Here is a 27368-nt window from a genome sequence, read left to right as displayed (position 1 = left end):
TCACCACCATCACCACCACCTCCTCCACCATCACCTCCACCTCCTCCACCATCACCACCATCACTTCCACCTCCTCCTCCACCACCACCACCTCCTCCACCATCACCACCACCACCAGCACTACTATAATCTGATCACCAACGCTACTCATAGTGCCACCATCACCTTCACCACCAATACTACCTGCCGTTACCACCACCACTACTTTTATTTAATACTCATCTTGAATTTTCATAATTTTTACTGGTGACATTTTAGGCACCTGAAGGTAGAGTTTTATAGGCCTCAGGTACCTTAGTCTGTTTCTTAGTTTTATTGTTTGTTTGTTTTTGGTTTGTCGAAGCAGGGTTTCCTTGTAACTTTGGAGCCTGTCCTGGAACTAGCTCTTGTAGACCAGGCTGGTCTCAAACTCACAAAGATCCTCCTGCCTCTGCCTCCCAAGTGCTGGGATTAAATGTGTGTGCCACCACTGTCTGGCTTCTTAGTTTTATGTAAATAAAATGTGAATTTATTATGTCTTCCTATAAACCTAAATGTAGAGTTATAGGACAAGCTTCTAGAAAGTATTTGTGCTATTTTTAAAATTGCTTTCTTCTTAATTTTAGACTTTAAACACATGTCCTCCATGGACAGTGGTTTATTACACCACTTATAGCATACCGACAGAATTTTGGACATCATGTGTTTGAACATCTTACTTTCCTTGTTGAGTAATTGTCTTCTTGTCTTTTTGTCCAGCAGGTAGCCTGGACATCTGGGCCATAACTGTGGAGGAAAGAGCCAAGCATGATCAACAGTTCCATAGTCTGAAGCCGATATCCGGATTCATCACTGGTGTGTAGCCAGCACCTATGCTTTCTCCCTGAGCAGTAGGAAATCTGTTACGCAGAGTGAAAGTGGGCACACATGACCAGTGGGCATTTAATCCATTTTTCCCCCATCTTGTACCTGTATTTCTGTTGTTTCCGTCAGTATGTGTGTTTGGGGCCATCATAGGTGTGTGGAGGAGGTCAGAGGATAGCCTTGTGGAGTCAGCTCTCTCCTCCTGTCTGCCGTGGTTTTCAGCAGTCCAGCTCAGGAGCGCAGGTCTCAGGGTAAACTTTTACCCACAGTGCCTTCAGGCCCTGGAGCCTATATTTTTTAACTGTTTCTTTTGTAACACCTTCAGACCTTTTACAGTTCTTCATGATTGTCAGGCTGCCTGCAGGGACATTCTGATGGGACTTGCCTTAGCAGAGAACTGCATTCTTTAAATAGGATCCAGTCTGTGCCCTGAAGCTGCAGTTCTAATCCTGACTGGCCTGGGAAAACAGCAGACATCAAACACTTTCTAAGGGTTTTATTGCTGTCTCAAAGTCCTTTCCCTGCCTGTCTGTGACCTTGGCTCTTTGGTCAGCATTCAGCAGTTCCCTGCAGGAAGTGGGAATCTGGTTTCCTAGGAAGTGTTTTGTATTTGTTTTATGATAGATCTCCAATTGACTGATCAGCAGGATTCTTTTTTTTGTTGTTGTCTGTTCTGTTAGAATCAACAGTGTCAACATCGGGAGTAAAATCCTTTCATAGTGTTGTTAACTAAGGAGTCCTTTGTGTGTGCCTTGTTATATGCTGTTCGCTTATTGTCAGGTGCTAACACAGAAAGGTTCATATAGCTCACCGGTGCAGGTCAGGACTGAGGTTTTGCTGCTGGCCTCAGACTTCACCAGCCCCCACTCTGCTCTCCTGGACTCTCAGTTTCATCAGCCTGGGGGCGGTCTGGGTAGCTCATCTTGTTTAACCACAGCCTCAAGTGGATGGTCTTGCCCAGCAAATACCCAGGTCTTTTCAAGTACTGAGTCAGGTGTTTGTTATGGATTAATTATTAGAGACCTCGGACCTTTCCCGAGGGGTCATTTGTGTTCATAGGATAACCAGTCTCCTCAATAATTTTAGAATGTTGCTCTAAGAGGATTTCTGTCAGCTGTTGCTCCTCTGTTTTTCCTGAAACCTTTCCCACTTTTTTTACAGGTGATCAAGCAAGGAACTTTTTTTTTCAATCTGGGTTACCTCAGCCTGTCTTAGCGCAAATATGGTAAGCTGAAATTTTGTATGAGCAGAATATAAAATATAAAATAAAACACTGTCTTTCTGTATTTGTTTGGAAATACAATTTCTTATGTAGAAAGAGCGTGCAGGTCTAGCCTGGACTATCCTGTCACTTCTCAGAGACTCCTTTTGAGAGGTGTACTGTGCACAGACATTCAGTTGTAACTGGGACATCCAGACTTGGGTAGTTTCCCACATTGGTGTTGGCTCTGTGCATGTCACTCACACTCAATCGTGTGCTCCCCATCTTCCCTCCTATGGAATTCTTTTCCTTGCACTCCGAGAATTAGTAGCAGTAGAAGAACTGGTGCTTCATACAGTGCAAAGCAAGTGTTGATTTCTGCTGAAGAGCCTGAGTAGAGCAGGCTGTCAGGTACAGTTTTGGGCTCCAGGGTCCCCGCTCTGGGGGCAGTGCTGGCTCTTACCAGGACTGTAACTCCATGCTCTGAGTGTGTTGGTGTTACGGAGAGCACTTGATAGTTATAAGGAGTTTGTAGTCTTGGGTGTAGCACTTTCTGTCTCTGCTATTGGGCACATTTATTTGCCATTTTTGATCTTGGTTTTTAATCTGGATAATTAGCATGTTTGTATTTTCTTTTATAAACTTGAGTGGATTAGCAGAAAAACTACACATGATGGATTTAATGTGTGGCTTGACGCATCATATCATAGGCCGTCGGAAGAAAACTCAGAAAGGTAGGTCTTACATCAGAGACTGGGTCTTCCACTCTGCTCTACTTCTCAGCTATTTACTGGGTCATATAACATACACACTGCTGTATCAGGTATCTCCAGATGGAAAGGCAATAATGCCAGAGTCCTGTGCTGCCTTTGGTTGTCTGCCATCTTTTTGTCTCTTTCCTTCTTTCCACTAGTGAGCTTGCTTCCATGACACTACTCCAGTTCTAACTGTCCATTTGAGCTAGAGAAGTAAAGGCTCCGAGAGACAGGAGTGCATGTGCAGGAAGTCACGGCCAGCGGGCACAGGAGCTGTGTCCACTCGCTTGGGTGACGGAATTGAGATGCACTTGTGTGCCATCTGTTTGGACCCTCACAGGCTTCTTTTGGGTTCCCTCCACTAAGGCTGTCTCTAGAACCTGCTTTCCAGGGCTCCTGCACTGACTTGTGCTTGTTTGATGATACGACCAAAGACTGAAGTTTCATTTGTGGAGCATCTTCCCACCAGGCACGCTAGCCCAGGGCTGTAGATCTGACACTTGAGGACTCATGCAGAGGCCAGTGTGAGCTATAGTATGGAATCCCGTCTCAGGGACGAAAACAAAGAAAATACCAAAAACTTTGTTACTGGGGATTGAACCCAGCCCCTTGGAGGCGTGCGGCCCAAGTGCCCATGTTGGATTGTGCCCCTGTGTGCCCACCTTTTAAAATTTTATTTTGGCCGGGCAGTGGTGGTACATGCCTTTAATACCAGCATTCCAGAGGCAGAGGCAGGTGGATCTCTATGAATTTGAGGCCAATCTGGTCTACAGAGTTTGTTTCAGGACAGCTAGGGCCACACACAGAAAAACCCTGTCTTGAAAGACCTAAATAAATAAATAAACAAACTGCCTTATTTTCATGCAGAGCCTTCCTTAAGTTGCCTGCAGTAGCCTTGAATTTTAGTCTTCCTTCCTTAGCCTCCTAAGTAGCAAAGATTACAGGGCTCTGTCTGTCCTCTCTGCCCTCTTCTTCTTAACACCAGGGTGAGATGGGAATAATTTTAAATATTTTAGTTGCCAAAAACGGTATCTGCCAGTTTCCTTCCCGTTCCTTCCTGGGAGGGCGATTTCTAGGAGCTATGTCATTGTTGGCTATTGTTGTAATCTGGCGTTACATACTCTAACCTAACTCCTTCAGAGAATCCAGCTTTCCTCATCAGTCTTCCCTGGAAATCCTACTGTGGAGACATGCAGTTCCCAAGACTGAGTAGGTCATAGTTCAAGGGTCCAGGAACTAGTTAACTGGAATACACTGTCTACACAACACCGCAGCGGCTTTTGAGATAGTCTGCTCATTAGCCCTACAGCCAGCACCACCGGGAGACAGGAGGCAGGCCAGATGCAGAACTCTCTTTCTCCTCAGATCAGAGTCCATCCAGGGAAACACATGAGTGTAAGAATGGGAAGGCTGTCATTCATGACAGTTTGACTTGAAGAGTTAAGTACCACTGTGAGTTACTGAGTAAATGGGTATTGGAGCCGGGCTCAAAGGCAGCTTGCTTCTCTTAGCTCAGCTTCTTAGCAGGTCTCATTTCGTGAAATTTCCAACTGCTTTCCAGAGCTGCTGCAGAGGGACTGAGTTCAGTTCCTAGCACCAACACTGGACTGCTCACAACTGCCTGTAATTCTGGCTCCAAGGGATCTGAGCCCTGTGGCCTCCAAAGATGCTGGTGCTCATGTTCACACATGCACAAAATACATCTATTTTTAAAAAGTGAAACCACACTGAGCATGATGGTGCCTGCTTATATTCAAAGCACTTTGAAGCTAGAAAAACAGGAGGAGCCAGAGTTTAAGGCCAACCTGGGCTGCATGAGATCAGCTTTAAAAATGAACCCCTGTGCCTCTAGAAACAGACATTTAAAACTCTCCATTAAGGGGCTGGAGAGAAGGCTCCATAGTTAAGAGCACTTGCTGCTCTTCCAGAGGACCTGGGTTCAATTCCCAGCATACACAGGGTAACTCACAACTGTTTGTTATTCTAGTTCCAGGGAATCCAGTGCCCTCTTCTGACCTCTGAGGGCAACAGCCATGTACATGGCGCACACACATACATACATACATACATGCAGGCAAATACTCATACACAGTATAATCAGTTAATTAAAACTCTCCAAAGCCCAAAGCCGCCATTGAATGCTCAAGCCCAGTATGGTCCTGCTCTTGCTGTTTCCCCTCCTCCCAGCTCTTACCTCCCCTTCCTTTCTCCCACAGCATCTGCAGTGTGGTCCAGCTCTTGCTGTCTCCTCCCAGCTCTTACCTCCCCTCCCTCTCTCCCACAGCATCTGCTCCAGAAGCTGACCCCTGTGTTCCTCACAGGGCAGGTCTCTCCTCTTCTCGGGACCACTGTAATGGTGTTTCTCCTTTTTGGAGTTGTAGAACTCACATAACTGCTCACTGTCTTGTCACCCTGCAGAGAGATGCTCTTTGATGACTTTGTCCCCTCTCCCAGTCCCAGCTCCACTTCTCAGTGGTGAGTCTCCATCCTAGGGCCTTGAGCATGCTGAAGAAAGGGCTTTGCCCTGAACCACAAACCCAGCCCTTCTGTCTGGTCGTAGCCATATCTGACCTGTTTTAAACGAAAAGGCAGAGACCTGGTCTGTCTTTAGTTCCTAGCGCTCACGCCATTGCAGGTGCGCCCATACTTAATGTTTTTATTGAACGAATGACCAAACAGCTTTAATTTTCCTTATTGCTTGGCCTTAATGGGCACCAAATGGCAGATGACACGTCTGTGTGAAGCAGCGACCTCCTGAAGACCTCTGCAGGTCTCATTAACAAGGTCTGTAAGCAGCAGTGTACACAGGGCATACTGGGAAGTCCTCGCGGTCTGCTCTTCATTCCGTCTCCCCGCTGACCCTCTGACATCGCCGTTCCTTGTTATGGTTGGTTATTGTCATGGTAAAAAGCAGGCACAGAACATAGATGTGCTTATGTGTAGTTTCTGGGAACACGATATCGCTCCGTCTTCTCATCTCCTTCTCATTTCCACAGCTCAGGGTGTCAGGCGTGCGGTAGTGCTTCTATCCCGTGTCCCATGTTCCCTCAGGCAGGTCATTTCCTGTGCATTGTGATTACTGATAATGTAGTGATTACAGGTAATTCTGTGATGAGTAGCTCTTAGCTGTGTGTTTTTATGTCGTTGGCAATGTACCTTCAGAGTCAATTCATAAGCATGCAGTTGCTAGCTCTAAGTAAATGATTATGTGGTTTCCTTCCATGTGGAGTTATAGGAATTTTCCCAGCCGTGTGTCAGAGTGGTGTATGATTTGTTTGTAGAAGAAAATAAGAAAAGTATACCATTGGTGTGATAGTTACTTGGTAGTTCTATTTCTGTGATAAAACACCATGATAAGGCAACTGAGAGGAGGAAGGGTGTATTTTGTGCTGACAGTAAGAGCCCGTCACCTTCACATTGGGAAACCTGGCAGCCAGCACCAGGTATGGCATCAGGCACAGCTGAGGGCTCACACCTGACCACAAGCAGGAAGCAGAGAGACCACAGAGGAGTCTTTGAACCCTCAAAGCCCACCCCCAGTGACACACCTCCTCCGAGGCCCACCAGACAGGGCTGCCGGGGGAGACCAAACTTTCAGCTATAGGAGACTGTGGGCAGCATTTACCACTCAGTCACCACACTGGCGTCTGCACCTCTGCTTCTTCCTCACCTGCCTCTTGTTATATGGCCCCCCTCTGATACACGGCTGAGCTCCGATTTCAGATTCCCGTCTCGGTTTGCAGCAGTTACTTGCTGGGTTTAGCATGCGTTTTTACTTCTGAAGTTTTCTAGATCTGGTGTTAATATTACCCAGATTTACAGACTTTGGGAGGAACTGGTGCAGAGTTCATTGGAGAAATAGCTACAGTTGACTATGAAAAGGTCTTGGGCAGTGCTGTAGAAAGGCATCTGGGCTCTGCTGTATCGGGTGCCAAGACGGAAGGAGTAGAGGGCTGAGCTTTGCCGAGTAGCTGTATTTCCAGAACTTCCTCTGGGTTCTCTGTTACTGGAGATTTTTTAATAGTTTTGGTTGTTAAGTGAATATCTTTGAGAACTGTAGACTGGGCATTCAGCTAAATGTTACAGCTGTGCTAGGCACCTGACTGGCTTCTTTCTCCTTACCCAAGGGAGTGGAAAGGGGTCTAGAAGCACTAAATTATCTAATTAAACTCTTATTTAAAAAGTCTCTTCTCAGTTGGGCGGTGGTGGCACATGCCTTTAATCCCAGCACTTTGGAGGCAGAGGCAGGAGGATCTCTGTGAGTTCAAGGCCAGCTTGGTTTACAAGAGCTAATTTCCAGGACAGGCTTCAAAGCTACAGAGAAACCATGTCTTGAAAAACCAAAAAAAAAAAAAAAAAATTAAAAAGTCTCTTCTCCCTTACCCCATGGATCTCACATTGAATGTTTCTAGTCTCTGCCAACAACTTTTTTCAGGAGGAGTAGAAGGTGGGCATCTGCTTGACGCTTTATTTAAACGTAAATAAAGTATTCGTGTTGCTGTGAGCCGACTCTTTCTCCCCAGTAAAGCATTTAAAATAGCTGAGCATGTTAAAAATGCTTTGCAGAAGAAGGAAGGATTGTCACCTTATTGTTATCTTTTAAATCTGAAAACTTTTGCAGAACAGAGCAGCTCAGTGGCCACCGGGTCCTGGCGTGAACACAGATGCAAACCCAAGCAAGTGACTTTCACATGTGTGTTTGACAGCAGGACCAGAGGCGGGAGATTCACTGAATTGTGCAGTTCTGTCAGTCTTGGTGTTTGTTTCAACAGATAAAGGAAGGCTCACTATCTGCTGGGCAGATGTGGGGTGAGACTTGAAAAGCAAAACTAAACAAAACACTGGAACCTTCTTCCAGTGACTGGATATGGCTCAGTAGCAGGGCTCCTGAACAGCATAGAAGAGGCAATGATAATACCGATGACTAGTTCATGAATCTAAAACACGCCCCGTGGCATTTCAGAGCCTGTAATCCTAGTGCTTAGGGCTGAAGGAGCAGGAGTTTATGGACATTCTCTGTGTGGTGAGTTGCAGGCTAGCCTGCCCTACCCAGAACTCTGTCTTAAAAGCAAATAAAGTAAGTTAGACTGCTTAGCAACAGTCACTACTAAGAATCGTAGTTCTAACCAGTGAAGTACTAAATCCATTTCTCTAAACTCAGAACAAGTGCGAATGCATTCAGTAGTCAAAACGACCAGTGCTGAAGACTGCTAGAAATACGGGAAAAGAAAGGGCGTGTCCTTTGTTTTTCCACTTAGGTTGTTGTATTAGTGATATGCTTAGACATTTAGTAAGATAATTAAATCTAGCATAAATAACTATTAAGAATTCATGTCTGTTTGAGTCAGGGTCTTATATAGCCTAGGTTGGTTTTGGATTTTTGATGTAGCAAAGATAATCTGGATCTCTTAATCCTTCTACCTGTTTCCTGAGTTTCACAGACCAGTGACAATACATCTGACTCTAAAATATTCCATGCTTAAAATAAACACTGAAGAAATAGAAATGTAGGGAAATAAGCTACTTACAAGTCTGGTGAAAATGATAAAATTCCATAGAATACTTTTGTCAATAAAATTTCATGAGTTGCATGAAGAAAGTGTGATATAGGAAGAAAATACTGTCTGTCGTATTAAAGGGAATAGAAGAAATTGAAAGACGTAAGTATTATTTCCCTTGCTGAGCAAACTGCTGTGTATATCTAGTACAGAAGCAAACACGCTATAGCGACTCACTGGCCTGTCATCTTTCATCTCCCGGGTGTGTGTGTGCACGCACATGGGTGCATAGGTGCATGGGTGCACACGTCTGTGTGGAAGCCAGAGGTAAACTCTGGGTGCTGTTCCTTAGGAACTGTCCACCTTGGTGGGTTTTTTGTTTGTTTTTTCAAGACAGGGTTTCTCCGTGTAGCTTTGGTTATCCTGGAACTCACTCTGTAAGACCAGACTGACCTCAAACTCACAGAGATCTGTCTGCCTCTGCCTCTTGAGTGCTGGGACTAACAGCATGTGCCATCACTGCCTGGCTTGGTGTTTTATCTTATTTATGTGTGTGCATATATATATATGTATATATATATTGGTGTGAGCATATGCGACATGTGTGGGTATCAGTTTCCTTGAAACTGGAGTTATAGGTTAACCTGTGTCCTGAGCTTTTTTCTTTTTGTTAAAGTTTTTATCTGTATGATTGTTTTGTCTGCATGTATTTAGTACATCATGTATCATGTGTGCAGTTCTTGAGCAGGCCAGATGAAGGCTTCAGATTTCCTCCAAGAACTAGAATTACAGACAGTTTTTCCCAGCCATGTAGGTGCTGAGAAGTGAACCCGAGTCCTGCAAGAGCATCCAGCAGTCTTAGCAGCTGAGCCATTCTTTAGCTTCTGCATTTTGTTTTTGTTCACGAGACATGGTCTTTGACTGGGGTCTGGGCTCACCAGTGAGGCTCAGGTTCAATGGTCAGCAAGCCCAGGGGCTGAGCTGCCTGCTTTCACCTCCCTGCAAGAGAACTGCAAATACGCGCTTCCAGACCCTTCCTCCTTTACAAGCCTGTCTGTTATGAAGGTGCTCATGCTGATGCTGCAATTCTTTAAAAAGGAGAAGCAGACCTGGGTTGTTTCAGGAAAGCTAATCTGGAAATCATAAGAACACTGAGAGCATAACAGCCTGTATTTTAGTTCAGTGAGTGGAGAGCAGGGGTTGATTGAAAGTGTGGTATGTGTCCTGAAGAGTGCTGTGATCGTGAATAACACTGAATTACAGTTAGGCTAAAGATTTGAATGTGGTGGTACACACCTTTAATTCCAGCACTCCGGAGGCAGAGACAGGCGGATCTCTCTCTCTGCGAGTTCGAGGCCAGCCTGGTCTATAGAGCGAGTTCCAGACCAGCCAAGGATGCACAGAGAGACCTTTCTTGAAAACAAACAAACAAAATGTAACAAAACAAATTAAAGACTGAAAACTTAAAAGCTGATAAAATAAATATTTTGTGTCTACAGTGTATAATTTCTACACAGTAAAGATCCACACAAAATCAATAGACTAAAACTCACCTTTTTGCAGTAAAATAGTTAATATGCTGTGTATAGGGAATGCTTTTAAACTGACAGGAAAAAGAAGTATAATTCAGCAGGAAGTTGGGAAAGGTTGGGAGCAAGCTGTTTGCAGAACAGTAAATCCGAGCGCACAGGAAGCACCAGGAAAGTGGAGCTCAGGCTCGCAGGAGCAGAGAAACTTGTGGTTTGTGAGGGTCACAGCTGCAGAGGGCCCGAGCTCCTGTCTGAGCTGCAGTCCTGCTCCATGATCTGTATGTTCCAGAATGACTGCTGGCTTCTACAGCCGTGCTATTTTCAGGGAGCTTTAGTTTTTGTTGCAGGACAATAAAATGCTTTTGGTTGCGCTGCATGTTTTGTTGCAGGACATGCTTTTGGTTGCGCTGCATGTTTTCATCTGTGGGTAAAAGAAGTCTAAAGTGTTTTTCATATTCTCATGAGTGTGCACAGTTAGGTTGGGCCATGTCCTGCCTTTTGCTTCCTTTTCCATGAGAGAAAGTGGTCTTTGAAAACTCACTACAAATCCCCGCTTGGGCCGTGGATGCTTGAGGATCGTTTTGAAACAGTAAGCGCACACCCAAGCATAGCTTCAACAATGAGTGTGCAGGGCAGGGCTCTAAAGCAGTTGACTTGGAGAACTTTCCCAGAACGGGATCACATGCCATGCCATCTCCCGTGGGTGTAGAGCCCTACAGACGAAGTGGATTTAACTTAGCGTCTCTGGAAATAACTTTCTCCAGATCCCATTTTAATAACATTTAATTACAACATCATTCACATGACACATTCGGTGGTTTGTAGAATTGTCATAGATTTGTGTCACCTCCACCCTGATCTGATTTTAGAACATTTTTTATTAAAATGAATTTTCTTAAAATGTAAGAAGTCATCAAATTCAGGCTGAAAGTTCCTCAGTGTCTCTGGGTAAAGAATAACAGAGTACAAGGTACCACATAGTCACATAAAATGTGCTGGCTTTTCTACCCTGCTCCACCCCCAAATCCCCGTGGCTTGGTAGAGATGTCTCACTCTTTGTTATTCTCTGTAGGAGCACAGGAGCCACTTCCTTTGCCTGTGCCCAACGAAGTGGTGTTGAGAAAGATGCTTTTGTAGTCCAGTTGTCTTGAGTCTGTGCTGCTGGTTTGCAGGGCACTCGCTGACATGAATAACGACGGAAGAATGGATCAAGTGGAGTTTTCCATAGCCATGAAGCTCATCAAACTGAAGCTCCAAGGATATCAGCTCCCCTCTGCGCTTCCCCCTGTCATGAAGCAGCAGCCAGTTGCTATTTCTAGTGCACCAGCATTTGGTAAGTCTGAAAATTAGTTGGTTCCTATATCTTTTTGTATCTCTTAAAAGTGGATATTTTCCCTTTTCTCCCCTCAGAAATAATGAAATTCTTGTGTAGTTTTATCTTTAAAAAAGAAAAAAGAAAAAGAGAGACAGCTTTCAGAAGAGTAATGCTGTCCATGTCGGCCCTGAGGGTAAAGGTCGTTACAGTGGGAGAGGTTCAGTCTTCCTGGGTTTAAGGAACGGGCCAGCGCTCTGTCTCTTGCTTTTCACATTCATTTGGATTTTCAGAGTCTTTGTTGCTCTTTGTACATAAATAGTTCTCTTGGACTGTGATATCTTTCTTTTTTTCTTTTTAATGTTTTAAAAATTCTTTTGAGATCACATTTCCCCTTCCCTTTCCTTCCACCCTCTGATACACTTCTCCTTGCTCTCTTTCAGATTCATTGTCTCTTTTTCTCACTAATTGTTACATGTGTGTGCACCTGTGCGAGTGTGTGTGTGTTTCTAAATATGTAAATATAACCTGCTCAGTCTGTAATGTTACTTGTATGTATGTTTTCAGGACTACTCACTGGATAACCAATTGGTCTACTCTTCCCTGGAGAAGACTATTTCTTCTCTGCATTTCTTAGTTGGCTGTAGTTCTTTATGTAGATTTGAGGCCTCCTGCCCCAACCCCGACTTCCACTTAGTATGTCTGTTGTTAGTGTCCTGGTTCAGCTCGTGTTTGGGCAGTCATGTTGGTGAGACTTCATGGGTGTGGCTACTGATATTTCCCGTAACACTTTCATGGCAATCTCCCTGATCCTTTGACTCTTAGAATCTTTCTGCTCGCTCTTTTGCAATGGTCCCTGAGCCCTAGGTGCTGGAGCTGTATTAGATGGATCTCTTGTGACCAGGCTCCACAAAAGGCTCTGCCTTTTGATTGGTGGTAGTTTTCTGTAATGGTTTCCCCCTATAATGGTCTCCCTCTGTTGCGAGAGAGTTTCCTTGATGAGGGTGAAGACTACACTCACCTGAGAGTAGAGTATAAATATTTAGAATGTAGTTAGGGATTATGCTGAGTTGGTCAGTGACGTTGTAGGTCCTTTCCAAGATCCATGACTTCACTAGACTTGGTTAGTCGGCTACGTTTCCATTACCAGTCAGGATTTCTGTTTTGTTGAGTGGGTCTTAAATCCAACTAGGGAGTTGTTGGTTACCATCAACGTATGTGGGCCACTAATGCACCCTTAGTGATCATGCCAGCACTCACCACTATTGTACTGTGGGTTATAGTCAGGCAGGAATGTTGGGGCTTCCCTCCTTTGGAAACTTGCATAGTGCCTTCTGGCACCTAAAGGTTCAAAAACCTCTCAACGTAGCACCAGTAAGCATTCAAAACAGCCTATGAGGGACATTATAAATTCAAGTCATAATACTGTAAATTGTCTTTCTTTGGGGGACCTTTGGCTACAAAGCTGTTTTTTCTAAGAGGAAGGCATGAGCTTGGGGAGATCTTTAGATTAGCAGGACAAGGGTCTATAAGAAGAAGCACAAAGCTATGCATGAGCAAAGACAAGGAGGAATGCAAGTGAACAGCATAGTGATATCCCAGACAAACCCACTTGATTTGTGTTTGCAGTACTCAGCCTGCAGTTAGCTAGCCCGTGCAAGTGGGCTTTGCAGTGAGTCCCTGAAGGTGCTTGCTGCTAACTTTTGTTCAGGACTTATGTGTTAAAACAGCTGGGGCATTTTGGTTTTGTCTTGGACTCTGCAATGTGAAGAAAGGATCTGTTGAACAATGATGTCCCATTTCTTTTCCCCCTAAACTTTGTGCAGTTCTTTCTCTGTTACTTAATTTGTTTTCCCTTTCTCTGCTGTTCTATTTGACTTACTTCTGGGCTCACTGCTTAGTGTCATACATTTATCTAGTGGCTTGCAGTGCCACCGAGGGAACCTTGCACTGCCATCCTCAGCCTGGGTCTTCTCACCTGCTTCTCGTAACATAAACATTTTCCCTAAATGATTCCAGGAAGATAAATGAACCCTAAGGGCGTAAGAAAGGTTGCGAGAACAGAGGTCCATCGAGTTTACGCAGTCAGTCTTTACTGGTATTTCTAGTTCACTCCTAGCTCAATGGGAAGAATGATTTAGATTTGGATGGTGGTTCTCGCCTGCTCGTATTAGCCTTGTGTGCTTATTTTTGGAGAGGAGTAAAACAGGCTGTCATTGAGTCTTCAAGTGAGGTACGTGGGTTTGGAATGCAGCCCAGTGTTAGGGAGGCCCAGTGTCTTAGTGGGAAGTGTGGTGCGGGCATGTGGAACCAAAGCTTGGTATGGTGCAGCATTGAGCTGTGGCAAAGGGAAGGCTCTACAAATGGAGGCTGAGGAGCGTGGCGGGAAGTGCTCACTGTAGCCAGGGAAGTCTTTCCGGGAGAAGTGAGTGAGCAACCGCATGAGCAGTTGTTCCTGAGATGAGGCAAGAGGAGGGGAGGAAAGTGTGGATGGAGCTTGATGCGTGGGCTGCTCAGTGACCTTCACCCTGTGAGTGTCTGCATGGGGACCAGAAGGGAGCTTGACTGCTGTGAGGTCAAGGCCAGCCTGGCCTATATGGTGAGTTCCGGGCCATTGAGAGATGCACAGAGATGGACCCGTCTCAACAGACAATGAACCACTTGATGAGAGGAGGGTAGTCTTGCTTTGCCTTGCTGGCTTGTCGGGCTCAGGATCAGGCTTGGGTCTTGCCGCCCTAGGCAGGTGTTCTGTCTCAGGTCTACACTGGGGCTAAAGTAATAAATGAGCTGGAAATGGTGGCACAGACTTATACTACCAGCTTCTAGGTGCTAAGATAAGATTGCAAATATAAGGCCAGCCTGGGAAAACTCTGATGTAAGAAGAGCTTAACGTTTGGAGACTTGGAAGATGCTTTCCAAGTTGTTGGATTCATATCACACCCCCCACTGCATATAGGGGGTTGAGAGGAGTTTTTCCTCATGTTTAAGTAATGGATACTAATTTATAAATGCAAAAAGAATTAAGAGTGTGAAAATTACTGTCCTATCGCCTAGGGACAATAACCGTGTCACATTTTTTGAGAAGGGATCTTAGTTGGTAGTCCAGGCTCATCTGGATCATACTGTGTCACCAGTGCTGGCATCCAGCTCCTGATCCTGCTCCAGCTTCTTGCCAGCTGAGAGCCCCATTTAGAAGATACAGACGTCCTGTTCACTGTTAGAAAACGGAGCTAAGCTACAAGGCAAGCAAGCTCCTGCTGCAGCAAGTGACCCTGCCTCAGGAAAGTGGATGATTCTCGAGGACACTCAAAGTCGACTTTTTGCCTGTACACATGTGCAAACACACAGATACTCACACTTGCCACACAGCATACAAGAAAAGCTGAAGAAAGGAATCCACACAGAATAGAACCACGTAAGTCTGTCACAGTACAGGAGGCAGGGGAAGAAAATCGTCTGTCTGCTGTAGTCAAGAAAGAGAAGCAAGAAAGTAGTTGCCAGGCATTCATACAAACTAGATCCAGCCAGAGTACTGTGTCTGAACTCCCTGAGTACCCCACACAGGGGTCTGCAGAAGGCCTGAAAGATCTGGGGCAGTCTGGGTTCCACAACCCCCTACTCAGACTGGCTCATCTTGTGTTGGGGTCCTGGGTTTAATCTCTTGTACTACAAACAAAACAAAACAACAACAAAAAAAACCAACCCAGCTCACCTCGACCCTTTCTGGAGCAGGCCTATCCCAAGGTCAGGTAAATGAGGAGAATAAGAGACGAGGGAGGGAAGTGCAGAAGAAAGGGGTGGGCGTGGGACAGAGACCGGAAATTTCAAAAAGCGGGACTTAATACAAATAAGCGACAGAAAGGTTTGAGCCTGATCATCCTACACCAAGTTATTAGGAAACCACGCACAGCTGAGGTTACTCCACCCTGCTGATGGTGATACCACCAGTTCAGACAAACTACAGGATGCTGTGGACCTGATACAGGACTTGAAACACCAACCTAAATGGATTTGAACATCCCAGAAGCGAGGTGGCGGGATTCAGCAAAGAATGAACAACAATCCTTTATTCTAGAAACAAAGGCGAAGCTGCAGGCAACTTCAGAGATACTATTCTTTTTTATTTTATTTTTTTTTGTTTTTTTTGTTTTTCGAGACAGGGTTTCTCTGTAGCTTTGGAGCCTGTCCTGGAACTAGCTCTTGTAGACCAGGCTGGTCTCGAACTCACAGAGATCCGCCTGCCTCTGCCTCCCAAGTGCTGGGATTAAAGGCGTGCGCCACCATCACCCGGCTTATTTTATTATTTTTTATTTAACTTTATTTTATGTGCATTGGTGTGAAGGTGTCAGATCTTGTGGAACTGCATTTTTAGACAGTTGTGAGCTGCCATGTAGGTGCTGCGAATTGAGCCCAGGTCCTCTGGAAGAGCAGTCAGTGCTCTTAACCGCTGAGCTATCTCTCCAGCCCCCAGAGATACTATTCTAAAGAGAATAAAAACCTATTTTAAAATTAGAAGACAATGAAGCAGTAGATATAAAAAAGAATTGACAGCTACTGTGTTTTTAAAAAGTTGGGTAGGAATTCATGCAGAATCTCCCACCAGGGAACAAAGCAAATGTAAAATGAATTCAGGACCATTATCTTGAACTAGATTTGAAAGGGTGTGTCTGGTAGTACTAACCTGAAAGGACTAACCCTAAGGTAAATTCTACTATTTTGAACATGCAGAAAAGGAAACCACGTGGGAAAATAGATTAGTTTCAGACATTGACAGCAGTGCATTGTTGCAAAAGAAAACTGAGTGACATATTTAGGATTCTCAGGGAAAGAATGAACCAAAGATTTTTAATGTCCTGAAAAAGGGATTTTCAAAGGAGCAGAGACAAACCTTGGCCCACTTGTAAGGTCTCTGGGAGTATTCCAGTCTTCGTCTGTTCTTTTGTCTGTTCATCCACCTACTTACCTTTGTCTTTCGTCTCTCCTCTGGAAAGGTCTTAAAACAATGATTGGTCCCAGCAACCATGGCATCCCCAGATCATGGACATAACATTCTTTTGCTATAGGAAACCAGAATTTCTTGGGAAGAAGAAAATATCTGATTCTAGACCTGAAGTATGAACTATCCATGATGAAGTTAGAAGGTGTGTTCTTTGATAATGGTCAGTTAGGAAGCTGTCAGAGAACAGTGGAGCAGAGACAGAGCCAACCTGGAGAGACTGCATTGCCCAGAGGAGGACCTTTGAGCTTCAGTACCGAGCTTAGTAATATAGACACTTAGTTAATGTATTTGTAAAGCAGTGTCTCGTGTGCTCAGGCTGGACTTGAACCCCTGATCTTCCTGCCTCTGCCAAGTGCTAGGATTATAGGCATGAGCTCTTGACTGACTTTACAAGAATATCTTACCTTAGGAAAGTCATGGAGCTGTTAAAGTGGGGACAAATAGGTAAGAGCATGCGTTTTAGTTCCAATAGTCTTCTTTTATTGGTCAGAACATACTTATAAGGAGGTACTTCTCATTAACTGGTTACTTTTAAGTGCACAGTATATATTGGAGATGCAGGCAAAATGGTAGATTTTTTATTCCCCTTTATTTTTGGTACCTTTATTTTGTTCTTTCTAAATTTTTTGGCAAATTTTATTATTTTATAAGAACTTGCAAATAAATAAAAACATCATACAAAAGTGAATTAGACCCGAAGTCTATACAGTGTTTGTTGCCTTTAAATCTACTGCCATTACTGTTTGTTTTAAACACAATCTTCTGTAGTCCAGGCTAGCCTCAAACTCTGTGTAGCTGAGGGTGACCTTGAATTCACAACTCTCTTGTACCAGAGGTTCCAGGTCTCTGGAGTTCTGGGAGTACAAGGATGTGCCTCCACACACGGCTCACGGGGTGCTGGGGTAGAACCCAGACCTCCTGTATACTAGAATACCAACTTAGCTACACCTCTGACCCTAATGCTTTTCTTATCGATCCTCGTTCTGATAAATCGTCTACAAGCTGAGCATATTGTCCTTTCGGTGTTGTTCCCCAAAAGAAATTGTGGGTCATAGAGGAACTGTCGAGACTGGGCCACACGACCAAGAGAATCCAAGGGCCCTGTGGTTCTTAACATAAATGTTTGTATTCTCCAGCAGTTTAACCTGAGGGGGTGTGTGTTAGCCAAGCAGGCACTGTACCGCGAGCTGTCCTCTCAACCCTGGAACTGTTCTATGTAGGGATATATTGCATCTGCGACCAGGATTCCTTCCCCCAGTAGTACTAGGTTAAATGTTGCTGAGTGGTACCACGTGACTGAGTTTCGCGTGGACTTTTTTCTTCTAGGTATGGGAGGAATTGGTAGCATGCCGCCACTTACAGCTGTTGCTCCGGTGCCAATGGGCTCCATCCCCGTTGTTGGAATGTCTCCACCCTTAGTATCTTCTGTTCCTCCAGCAGCAGTGCCTCCCCTGGCCAACGGGACACCTCCCGTCATCCAGCCTCTGCCTGCATTTGCTCATCCCGGTACGTGCCTCCAGTAGACCTGTTGCCACCACTTACATTTTGCTGCTCTTTCTTGTTAGATATCTCGTTACTCCCTAGTTATGTCTAAATGATACTTCATTACAGAGAAAGGGATTGTAATTCTTCTATTTGATTCTCATTCCTCCCAGTATATGACATGGCACATGCTAAGAGCAGAAGAAGGGAAAGTCATTGCAGAACTTGGGTACTTCTGTAGACAAAGAGGAGCCCAACAGTGAAAGCCAAGTGCATGATTTCCTTTCATGGACAATAGAGTCTGAGCAGTGTCTAAACATTTTGTGTTTTCATGTATCGGTTACTTCTGTTCTTTAACTGCTGTGGGCGGCTAATACACAAGCCCATCCTTTGACTAGAATTCCATGGTGAGAAAAAGTGAGCATTGTGAGTTTTGAACAAGCAGAATGGACAGGGCAGAATGGGGAGAAAAGTCAATTAAATGGCCAAGTATATTAAGATCACAATGTTAAACACTTAACTGGAGGAAAGGATGTAATTATTTTTGTTCTTGGTTTAATTTCACTTTGACACGTTATTCAAAGTCTTTTCCTATAATTAAAAGAAAGCATGAAGTGTAGATATAGATAGCCTTGGCCTAACAAATCATAATGAATTTATAGCAATTTGGGAATCTTATAAAAAGCTGTTTGGGATATCTGAGGAAATTCAGTAGTGTAAGCAGCATATGTTTTGACTTTATTTTTGTGTTGCTGTTGCTGCCCCTGAGGCGACCTGCACTTATGAAGATGAGAGTAGTGTCTACTGAGCCTCTGTTAGCTTTAGTCCTGTGCAGCCTTCGCGTGGTGGCTGCTGCAGTGGGATTGTGAATCCGCATGTTCTCTCTTGTTTGCTTTTGTGCTCTGTCAAGTTTTCCAAGACACTAGACAAGACTGAAGGGTGGGGGGCTTGTTAGGGTCTCATCAGATCAAATGAGAATCACACACAAATCTGCCCCTCCCACAGTTCTCTGGGCAAGACTGGGTAGCCTGGGACTTCTTGGCTGTTATATCTGCAACTAATAATTTAACTCCCTTGATGGTAAGAAAGTGCCATCTTATATATTTAAGTTGTTACTTCAATGACTTGGAACAGTACCTACAAAATGTGATACTAAATGTTCAATAGAGAGCAGAATTCTATGGATGTCAGCATTACAGCTCGGTCTGGGGTTCTCTAGGACAAGTGCATCTAGGCAGGAGACAGAGTAAAGGGCTGTGGCTCTACGCTGGAGAAAGAGGAGGATTGTCATTGCTTTAGATGTTTTAAATAAGAAAAATTTCTTATTTTATAGACTTAAATATTCAGTATTTTATTACATATTTTATTTATAATATTTACAGCAGCCACATTGCCAAAGAGTTCTTCCTTCAGCAGATCTGGTCCAGGGTCTCAGTTAAACACTAAATTACAGAAGGCACAATCATTCGATGTAGCCAGGTAAGAGTGCTTGTTTTTAATGGAAAAGTTAGTTAAGGCACTATTTAATTCCCTTTAAACAAATTTTGTTCATGTTATTTTTTTTAATATTTACTTTATGGGTTTGATGTCTTGCCTGCATGTATGTACATGTATGTATGTATGTGCACCACATGCCTGGTGCCTACAGAGGTTAGTCGAGAGTATTGGATTCTCTGGAACTGAAGTTGCATAGGGCTGTGAACCATCATGGGTGCTGGAAATTGAATCTTCATCCTTTACCAGAGCAGCAAGTGCTTTAAACCACTGAATGTCTCTTCCTTGTTTAATTACAATGCTAATAGTGTCTTTATTAGAATTCACAATTTGTTTACTACTGAGATGAAAAATCAAGAACATGCCATTTTCCTAATTTTTTTTTTCAACAAAAATGCAGTAGTACAGGTTGGATGTGCTGTTTTGTGGTAGAGAGAGAGCTTACCTAGCACATCCAAGGAGCAGTGCTCACCACCAGCACCAGCAAAGAAACAGACTCTGGGGAGCTAGAGCCAATCAATGATTTTGTATTAATCATTTAAAAGTTTATTAATTTTTTATGAAATTTGAACTAAAGTTGAGCTTGCTTTTAATACTGTCATAATCTGTCTGGCTTAGTAGTAGAGCAGTAGTAAACACCAATTTTAATAAAATGAGTAATTTATACTAGTGTTCATAATAATTATATATGTGGCTGAGTTTTGAGAGACTGTACAATTTCTTTGCTTATATGTGGCCAATCATAGTTTCATATTATTTTGTATATGTTTCTTTTACAACCTCTTTTTTTCCTATGGCTGAGATTTAACCTCGTATTCATATTAAATTTCCTCTCTTTCTCAGACTGATGTTGGTGTTTTAACTTTTCTTACATGGTTTTAAATTCTGCCTTAAAATTGCTTTATACCATTTGGATGCCTCTTACTGATGGTCAGCAAATACGAGTGCTTTTTGATGGTTGGTTTTCCATGATGTGAAGTTGTAACTTTTTGTGATGGAGCTACCTTTTACGTAACATGCTTCTTAAATTGTTAGTTTGCTTAAACTCTCAGGAATGTAGTAGAAAGCTGATAAGTATAATCTGGGCGAGCGTCTGTGTGCAGCACCCTTTATCTTTGCAGTGCAGGAGCAAGATAGTTCCCTTTAATAAATAGGCAGGAGCTGGAATCAGCAAACTGTTAGACAGAATGAGAGACGTGTTGCAGAAGTACTCACAGCAGAACCCCCGGTGGTAAGTGTTTCCATTAAGAGACTTAGAGGAATTCAAGAAGGCGGATTTGTCACTTCTCAAGTGTGGGTAGTTGACTCTTGAGACCTTTGCTAGTACGTTAGTCTATGAACACCACACTTGTTAGTAAATAAAAGCTTCAGTGTGTGGTTAAAATCTTGGTGTGGTGTGTGTGAATCTCTGTAGGAAGGGAAGGAGATTGCTGTGGAGCCTTCCTTGTCACCTGCCCTGCACACGCAATGCCACCCTTCTGTCTCCATTGCAGTTCAGTGATCGCATTCAGACCCTGGGTCTTACAGACGGTGTCGGTGTAGTGCTTGTGTGGGCCACACATCTGCAGAAGGAATTGCCGGGAGCATCTTACCCAGACTCACTGTCAGCAGGGCTTCTCAGGCCAGCATGCTAGCACGTTGGCAGGGAGATACCAGTGTTGGGTTACAGTCACGAAAGTGGAGCTTTGTCCATGACTGCTCCACTGATTTGCCAGGACCCTGGACATATCTTGTTTCCTCTCTGGGAGGTTTCCCATTTGCTAGGAATTTAAGCCTCCCAGCAGGAAATAGTTTCCTTCATTAAGAAGTGGGCCTAGGGACTGTAAGATTGCTCAGTGGGTAAGAGTGCTTGCCTCCAAAACTGAGGACCTGGGTTCAACTCCTGCACACGCCGTGGCATGTGTGCACTCTCTCTCACACATACACACGTGTGTACGCACACCTCAATAAATAAATAAATAAATTTAAAAACAAAAAAGAAATGAGTCCATGTTTGTTGTAGAAAGTTAGATATTTTGTAGTGTAATTTATTTATTTGTTTGTTTGTTTATTTATTTATTTGTTTATTTTTGGATTTTCGAGACAGGGTTTCTCTGTAGCTTTTTTTGGTTCCTGTCCTGGAACTAGCTCTTATAGACCAGGCTGGCCTTAAACTCACAGAGATCCGCCTGCCTCTGCCTCCCCAGTACTGGGATTAAAGGTTGTGCGCCACCACTGCCCGGCTCTGTAGTGTAATTTTTAAAAGGCAGTTGCCAGCATTGCTTTTTAACTAAAGAAGGAATTCCTGAATCCTTTGGAAAATCTGGATAGTATATAATATCTCAGTTCCTGGTATATTTTCATATATTACAGGAATATTTAGATTATTAAATTGTATGTAGAATATGAAATAGTCACTTGATCTGTTTTTCTTCATATTTAAAAAAGCCAGTTAGTTTAGTTATTTCTTTCTAAGTGTGTATGTATGCCATGTGTGTCAGAAGACAGAAGGGGGTGTTGGAGCCCCTGAGCTGGGTCACAAGCGCTGTGAGCTCCATGACATGGATGCTGGGAACTGAACCCGGGTCCTCTGGAAACAGGCACTCTTCTGCTGAGCCATCGCTCCAGCCCCAGTTCCCCTCTTTTGACAGACATCTGTAACTTTTGTGGAAGTGCTGAGTGTGGCCAGGTGCTGGGGCCTTTGCCTCTACAGGGCCCAGATTGACGCCAACTCAATCTGCAAGTGCTGTGAGGGAGCACTTGCTAACCTGCGGTGCTTAGACAAGTTCTTGAGCCTTGGTGAGCTGCGCCTCACGCTATGTCACTCTCTCCTTCCTCTTCCTACAGTGCCCCTCCAGCAGCAGAATGGGCCGTGCCTCAGTCATCGAGACTGAAATACAGGCAGTTATTCAACAGCCACGACAAAACGATGAGTGGACACTTAACAGGTATTTACAAACCTACATTCATTGTCAAAATGCAGTCACTGATTTAAATATGGAAAGCCCTTTCCAAATGTCTCCTCTCTTTCCTTATTTCTGAGTAGGGTTTCCATTGTCTCTTTACCGATGCCTCTGTCCATGCTTACCCTGTTCTCCTCCGCCTCTGGTCTTCACCCTCTTGCCTGGTGGTGAAATGGATCACAGAACAGGAACCTGCTTGCACGTTGAAAACCACTCATTAGAGAAGTGGGACATGAGTGAAGATCCTGCTGTGAGCAAAGTCGCTCAGCTTCTGAGGAGCAAGCACCTTTATAGCTGCCTGTTCAGGTCAGGCAGAGGCTGGATGTAGGGCAGAGCTGTGGGATGAAGAGGCTCTGAGCTGTCATGATCGGCTTGTGCTCATGGAAGGGGAAGGATTAATTTCTAGGATCTCAGTGGGTTTTCTAAAGCGTATTGATTCTGTTATCCAGATCAGAAGTGTAGAGAAGCATTTCAGGCACCATCCCAAGCCTTTATTGTGACGTTTTAAGAACTAACAGCCACCAATTGGGATGTCACAGAGAAAGGCAGTCTTTAGAAGGCGAATGTGGAAGGGTCGCGCGTGAGTTGACTGGGCAAACCCTTACCCAGAACTCAAGCAGTTCTGAGCACGTGGGCACACCTGTCCCTCTGGCATTTTACTAAGACACGGCTGTGGTAGGCTTTGGCACGAGGGTGATCAGAAAGGTGTTGTTCAGCTCTTGGTATGAGTGAGAAGTTACTGTCCTTACCATACACAGCTTCTTTACACAGACGGCAAGCTAGTGTTGGGGGTGCAGCTCATCCTGTGCGGGTTCTCGGCTCGATCGTAAGACAGAACTCTTTAAAGTTCTGGTTCTTTACACATTGCTTTGCTATTGCTTATGGTTATACTTTATGTCCAGATGAGGAATTGTGTAAAGGGAAGACTGGAGAAGGCCTTCATTCTGCTCTGTTCTTGAGCCCTGTCTCCATGGTAGACCTCAGCAGTCACCTCATTCACCTCAAGGGGCAAAAAGTAAACACGTGTCATTCCACATTCCACACTTTTTCCAAAGCAGCAGCTCTCAGTATTTTTAGGTAGTGCTTTTCAAAACCCCACTTTCCAGGCAGTGGTGGCACACACCTTTAATCCCAGTACGTGAGAGGCAGAGGCAAGAGAACTTCTGTGATATGTTTGCTTCAAAAAACAACGCAAAGCAAAAACAAACAAACCAGCCAGAAGACCCACACTAGCCTGTGCAGACACTGAGGAAATACTCCACAGTATCATTTTGATCAGGTGTGTTTGACACAGCACTCCAGACACACTCAGTTTCTTTAGAAATTGTTGGTATTTGTTGTAAGCTAATTCATAATTTTGTTGTGAATTGGTTAGAAATTCTTTCATGTTGGGAAAATTTTTTATGAATGATAAAAGTAGAACTTATATCTTGATGAAATGATTTAGACACTTGAATTTAGAACCTTTAATATATGGGACAAAAAGTAAGATTTGGAGTATTCTAGTTTGCTCAGCAAGTATTTAAGGTGTAAATTTTATCCATGAGCCAGACCATTGTGCAGTCATTACAAAATAAGAAATGAAAAGTACTGTAGTGTGTTTTAAAATGGCAGTAAATTATGTCCCCTGTGTGTATTTCTGAGGGCTCTGTAGGGTGTTTCTAGGTTAAATCAGACAATTAGTGGAAGTGGAGCTGATGGCGAGCTGGATGAGCCAGGAAAGTCATCGTCTTTTGTTGTTACTGGTTTTGTTTTTTGAGGCAGGGTTTCTCTGTGTGTTTTCCTGTCTGTCCTGGAATTCGCTCTGTAGACCAGGCTAGCCATGAGAAAGTCAGCCTCTTGATGAGAACTGTGGAAATAGTTCTGAGCACTTGAAATCCCCAAATCAGCTGTCTGTTCAGCAGAAAGAAAAAGGTACACCCAGAGAGCCCAGCACAGAGGCCCAGGAAAGCAGTCATTTCATACTCTGCTCACCTACAGCTTCTTAGCTAGTTCAGTAGTTGTCAGCCTTGCGGTTGCGATGGCCTGGTTTACATACCAGTTAAAGCACAAAAGTTGCAGTGATGTGACATAGAGAAGCTAGGTCATGCTTGTGCTGTGGGATGCCTGGATACTGTGTGAAGATGCGTCACTGTGATTGGTTTAATAAAGAGCTGAATGGCCAATAGCTAGGCAGGAAGAGGTTAGGTAGAACTTCCAGGGACAATGAGGACTCTGTGAAAAAGAGAGGCAGAGACACCAGGAGATACAGAGAGAAAACAGGAGGTGCAAGATGGAAGAGAGGTAATGCCACATGGCAGAATGTAGATCAGTACAAATGGGTTAACTTATCAGAACTAGTTAGGAACAAGCCAAGGCTATAGGCCAAGCTTTCATAATTAATGATAAGTCTCCATGTCGTTACTTGGGAGCTGGCTGGTGGGACAGAAAAAGACTCACTACAGATGATGCCTGTACCGTCATTTTCTCTCCCTGTGTGTCGTCACTTTTACCCTCCCCAGAGTTGTACATAGCCTACAGCCTAACTGACCCATGCCACAGCCTGCAGCAGATGTCCGTGGGTTAGTGTGATTCCCAGCCGCACTCTGCTTTAGTTTCATGGCAAGCCTTTCAGGTATAAATTTCATCTTCAAGCAAGACCCTTGTGCAGTCGTTAAAGATGTCATCAAATTCTGATTTTCTAATTCTGGTTTCAAATTCTAAAGTGTGCTGGGACGCTAGCTAGTCCATCTAGAATGGACCTTACTTACCCGTGAGTATCCTGGTGATGCAGCTCCCTAACGCATGCCCCTTTCTTCTCACGTGATTTGATGTGTATGTTATACCATGCTTTTCAAAGAGAAAGGGACTGCACTCCTTTGTAGAGCTGAGGCCTTGGAGGCAGAGGCAGAGGCAGGCAGGTCTCTGTGAGCAAGGCCAGCCTAAACTACAGAATGAGTTCCAGGACAGCCAGGGTTACACAGAGAGACCCTGTCTTGAACCCCTCCCCCCAGTAAGTAAAAAGAAAATGAATTCTAAGAAAATGTATGCATTGTATGTGTTTACACGTGTGCATTAATGTATACTTTTTTGCCAATATGTTATATGTAAATAAAAGCTAAAACATTGGCAGTAATAGACATGGTAACTGTCACCTGTACATCACATGGGTGCTAAGCTCATTGTTAGGGCTCTTTCCAGTGGGTCATGGATGTGCTCATGGGTCCCTGGAAATGAGCAAGTCCCTGAGTGAGGAGCTGCTTCCCTCAGCAGAGGATAGACCAAGCCAGTAAAGAGCCTGCAGCCGCTTGCCTATTCGTACTTTTCCCTTCATTTTGGGAAGTCATTGTGCTAGAACTCATGGTGTCTGCTCCTGGCTGTGCAAGAACACACCGCTTCTGTGTTTCACAATAGGAGACTTTCGGAAGTAAATAATGGAATCTGAAGTTTGTGCAGGGGTAAGGAATCGTCGCAGTTTCTTGGTCCATGGGTATTCCTGGGACTACATATTTGCCTCCCCTGACACTGCTTGAAATCTGCAGTTGCTGTTTTTATCTCAACGAAAGCTTTTTCGTGCTAGAAATGAAGATATTTATCATTATATGAACAACAGAAAACTTATTTTGAAAGAAAAGTTGAGATTCTAATAACTTTTGTGGGACCTTTAACCACTCACATCCTTAGCGTGTATGTGGTAAGGTGTATGTAGTGATGGCGTTAGAAGGGCTATGTGTGTAAAGGCCTCATCTTCCTCTAAGTCTTTTCCCTAATTTATGTAATGATGATCATGGTGAGACCAGTGGGTGGTAGCTGTGGCAGAAGATGGTCAGTTTACAGTTCTTATGTCTCCATTTGTAAATAAAATCCCAATGCAAAAGGATGATCTGGCTAAGAGGGCAGGCTAAATTTGAAGCTCCAGTCTTTTACGTCCTCGCTCCTCACTGGTCATCCTGTGTTTTCTGTTTCTTCCCTTTCGCTGGAGCAAGCACACACTGGGTGCAGTGGTGATTGCACGAGACCACATAGAACCCGTGTGCAGCCTCTGGCCTTCGTGTGCAGGGACTGTTTGGTGATTCATCCTTATGTGTTTTCTCTGGTTTCTGCTTAGGTCCCCAGGCAAGAACTATTCTTATGCAATCAAGTTTACCCCAGGCTCAGCTGGCTTCAATATGGTAAGGAAGTACAAGTTCCTTGGTTTGTATAAAGTAGAAACTTACTTAGGGTGTTTTTTTCCTCGGGATTCTGGTTCACATCCTTATTTAGAGAGGATGGAGTATGTGTAGTTTTTAGTAAGCTGCGAAAATTGCTGTTCTTACTACAAGGACAGGGATATTAGCACAGTGAGCTCTAAGAACTCAAGACAGCCTAACAACTCCTAACCCAAGGCCAGGTTTCTTTTCCCCCATGACTTTAAGCCAAGTCTCTCACTGTCTTGCCTTAAATATTTAAATTTATTTCTTTAACTTTAACCACAATGCCAATAGTTTGCCTAACCTAGTAGTCATTTATATCAAATTAATGAGCTAATCCTCAAATGCCTTCCATCAGCTAGTGCTTTGTATAGTTTTATTTATGCAATGGAGTGAAACAAACCTATGTAATATTTCATTGATCAATTTAAATTTCTTTTAAAGATTATTTTATTTTATGTATTTGTGTGTTTTGCCTACACATATGTCTCTATACCATGTGTGTGCCCGGTGCCCTTGGAGGGCAGAGTTAGAGATGGTTGGGAGCTCCACTCTGTGGTGCTGGGAACCAAACCTAGATCCTCTGCAAGAGCTGCAAGCTTTCTTAACCACTGAGCCATCTTTCCAGCTCATTAATTGATATATATACCTCTAATTTCTACATTACCCTTTCTTGTTCTCTGTTTGCTCCCCAAGTCTCCCCAAAACAAATGAGGTAGTTTATTGAATAGTTCCCTAATGGCTTGACTTGGCTGTGTTCCTCTGGTGGTACTTAATTTGTTTCTGTATTTCCTGTGAAATGATAATTACATCTAGAACAAGGCTTTTCAGTTTTAGCACTGTGGCTTTTGGGGGCATCATTTCTTCGTTTGGGGCTTCCCCGTGCATTGTAACATCTCTGGCCTCAGTTCTGAGAGCCCAGATGTCTCCAGATGTTAGCATGTGCCTCTTGAGAGACTGCTCAGTCCTGGGTATAGACCTTATCTGGTTCTACTTTGATTTTTGCTCTTTGGGGTAGGACTACATTAGAGATGTTACCGTGTCCTGTCTTTGAGAGCTGCAGGTTGTTCCTGTTAGTGCATAATGACCTTTAATAGCGCTTGATGAGCGTTGCCCAGCTGCTCTTTTCTCTTTCCTTTCCTTC

At 43.9% G+C, this 27368-nt stretch overlaps 1 protein-coding gene across 5 annotated transcripts in view; it reads left to right on the top strand.

Moving 5' to 3' along the window:
- The window catches only part of Itsn1 (intersectin 1), a 180310-nt gene that overhangs the window by 56832 nt on the left and 96110 nt on the right, over positions 1 to 27368 (top strand). For 3 of the 5 annotated variants that reach the window (XM_013352716.1, XM_013352702.1, XM_026786610.1), the window contains exons 3-9: positions 739 to 834; positions 2005 to 2068; positions 10999 to 11159; positions 17464 to 17643; positions 19002 to 19098; positions 21940 to 22040; positions 26143 to 26206. In XM_013352716.1, the coding sequence (XP_013208170.1) occupies positions 739 to 834; positions 2005 to 2068; positions 10999 to 11159; positions 17464 to 17643; positions 19002 to 19098; positions 21940 to 22040; positions 26143 to 26206 (763 nt within the window). The remainder of the gene's footprint in view (positions 1 to 738; positions 835 to 2004; positions 2069 to 10998; positions 11160 to 17463; positions 17644 to 19001; positions 19099 to 21939; positions 22041 to 26142; positions 26207 to 27368) is intronic. The other 2 variants (XM_013352721.2, XM_005345191.3) reach the window with 1 other exon arrangement.

The sequence above is a fragment of the Microtus ochrogaster genome, chromosome 2 (genome assembly GCF_000317375.1).
Source record: "Microtus ochrogaster isolate Prairie Vole_2 chromosome 2, MicOch1.0, whole genome shotgun sequence".
NCBI classification, from domain to species: domain Eukaryota; kingdom Metazoa; phylum Chordata; class Mammalia; order Rodentia; family Cricetidae; genus Microtus; species Microtus ochrogaster.
Note: the sequence above shows the minus strand (reverse complement) of the source record. Positions and strands in the feature narration are given on the sequence as shown.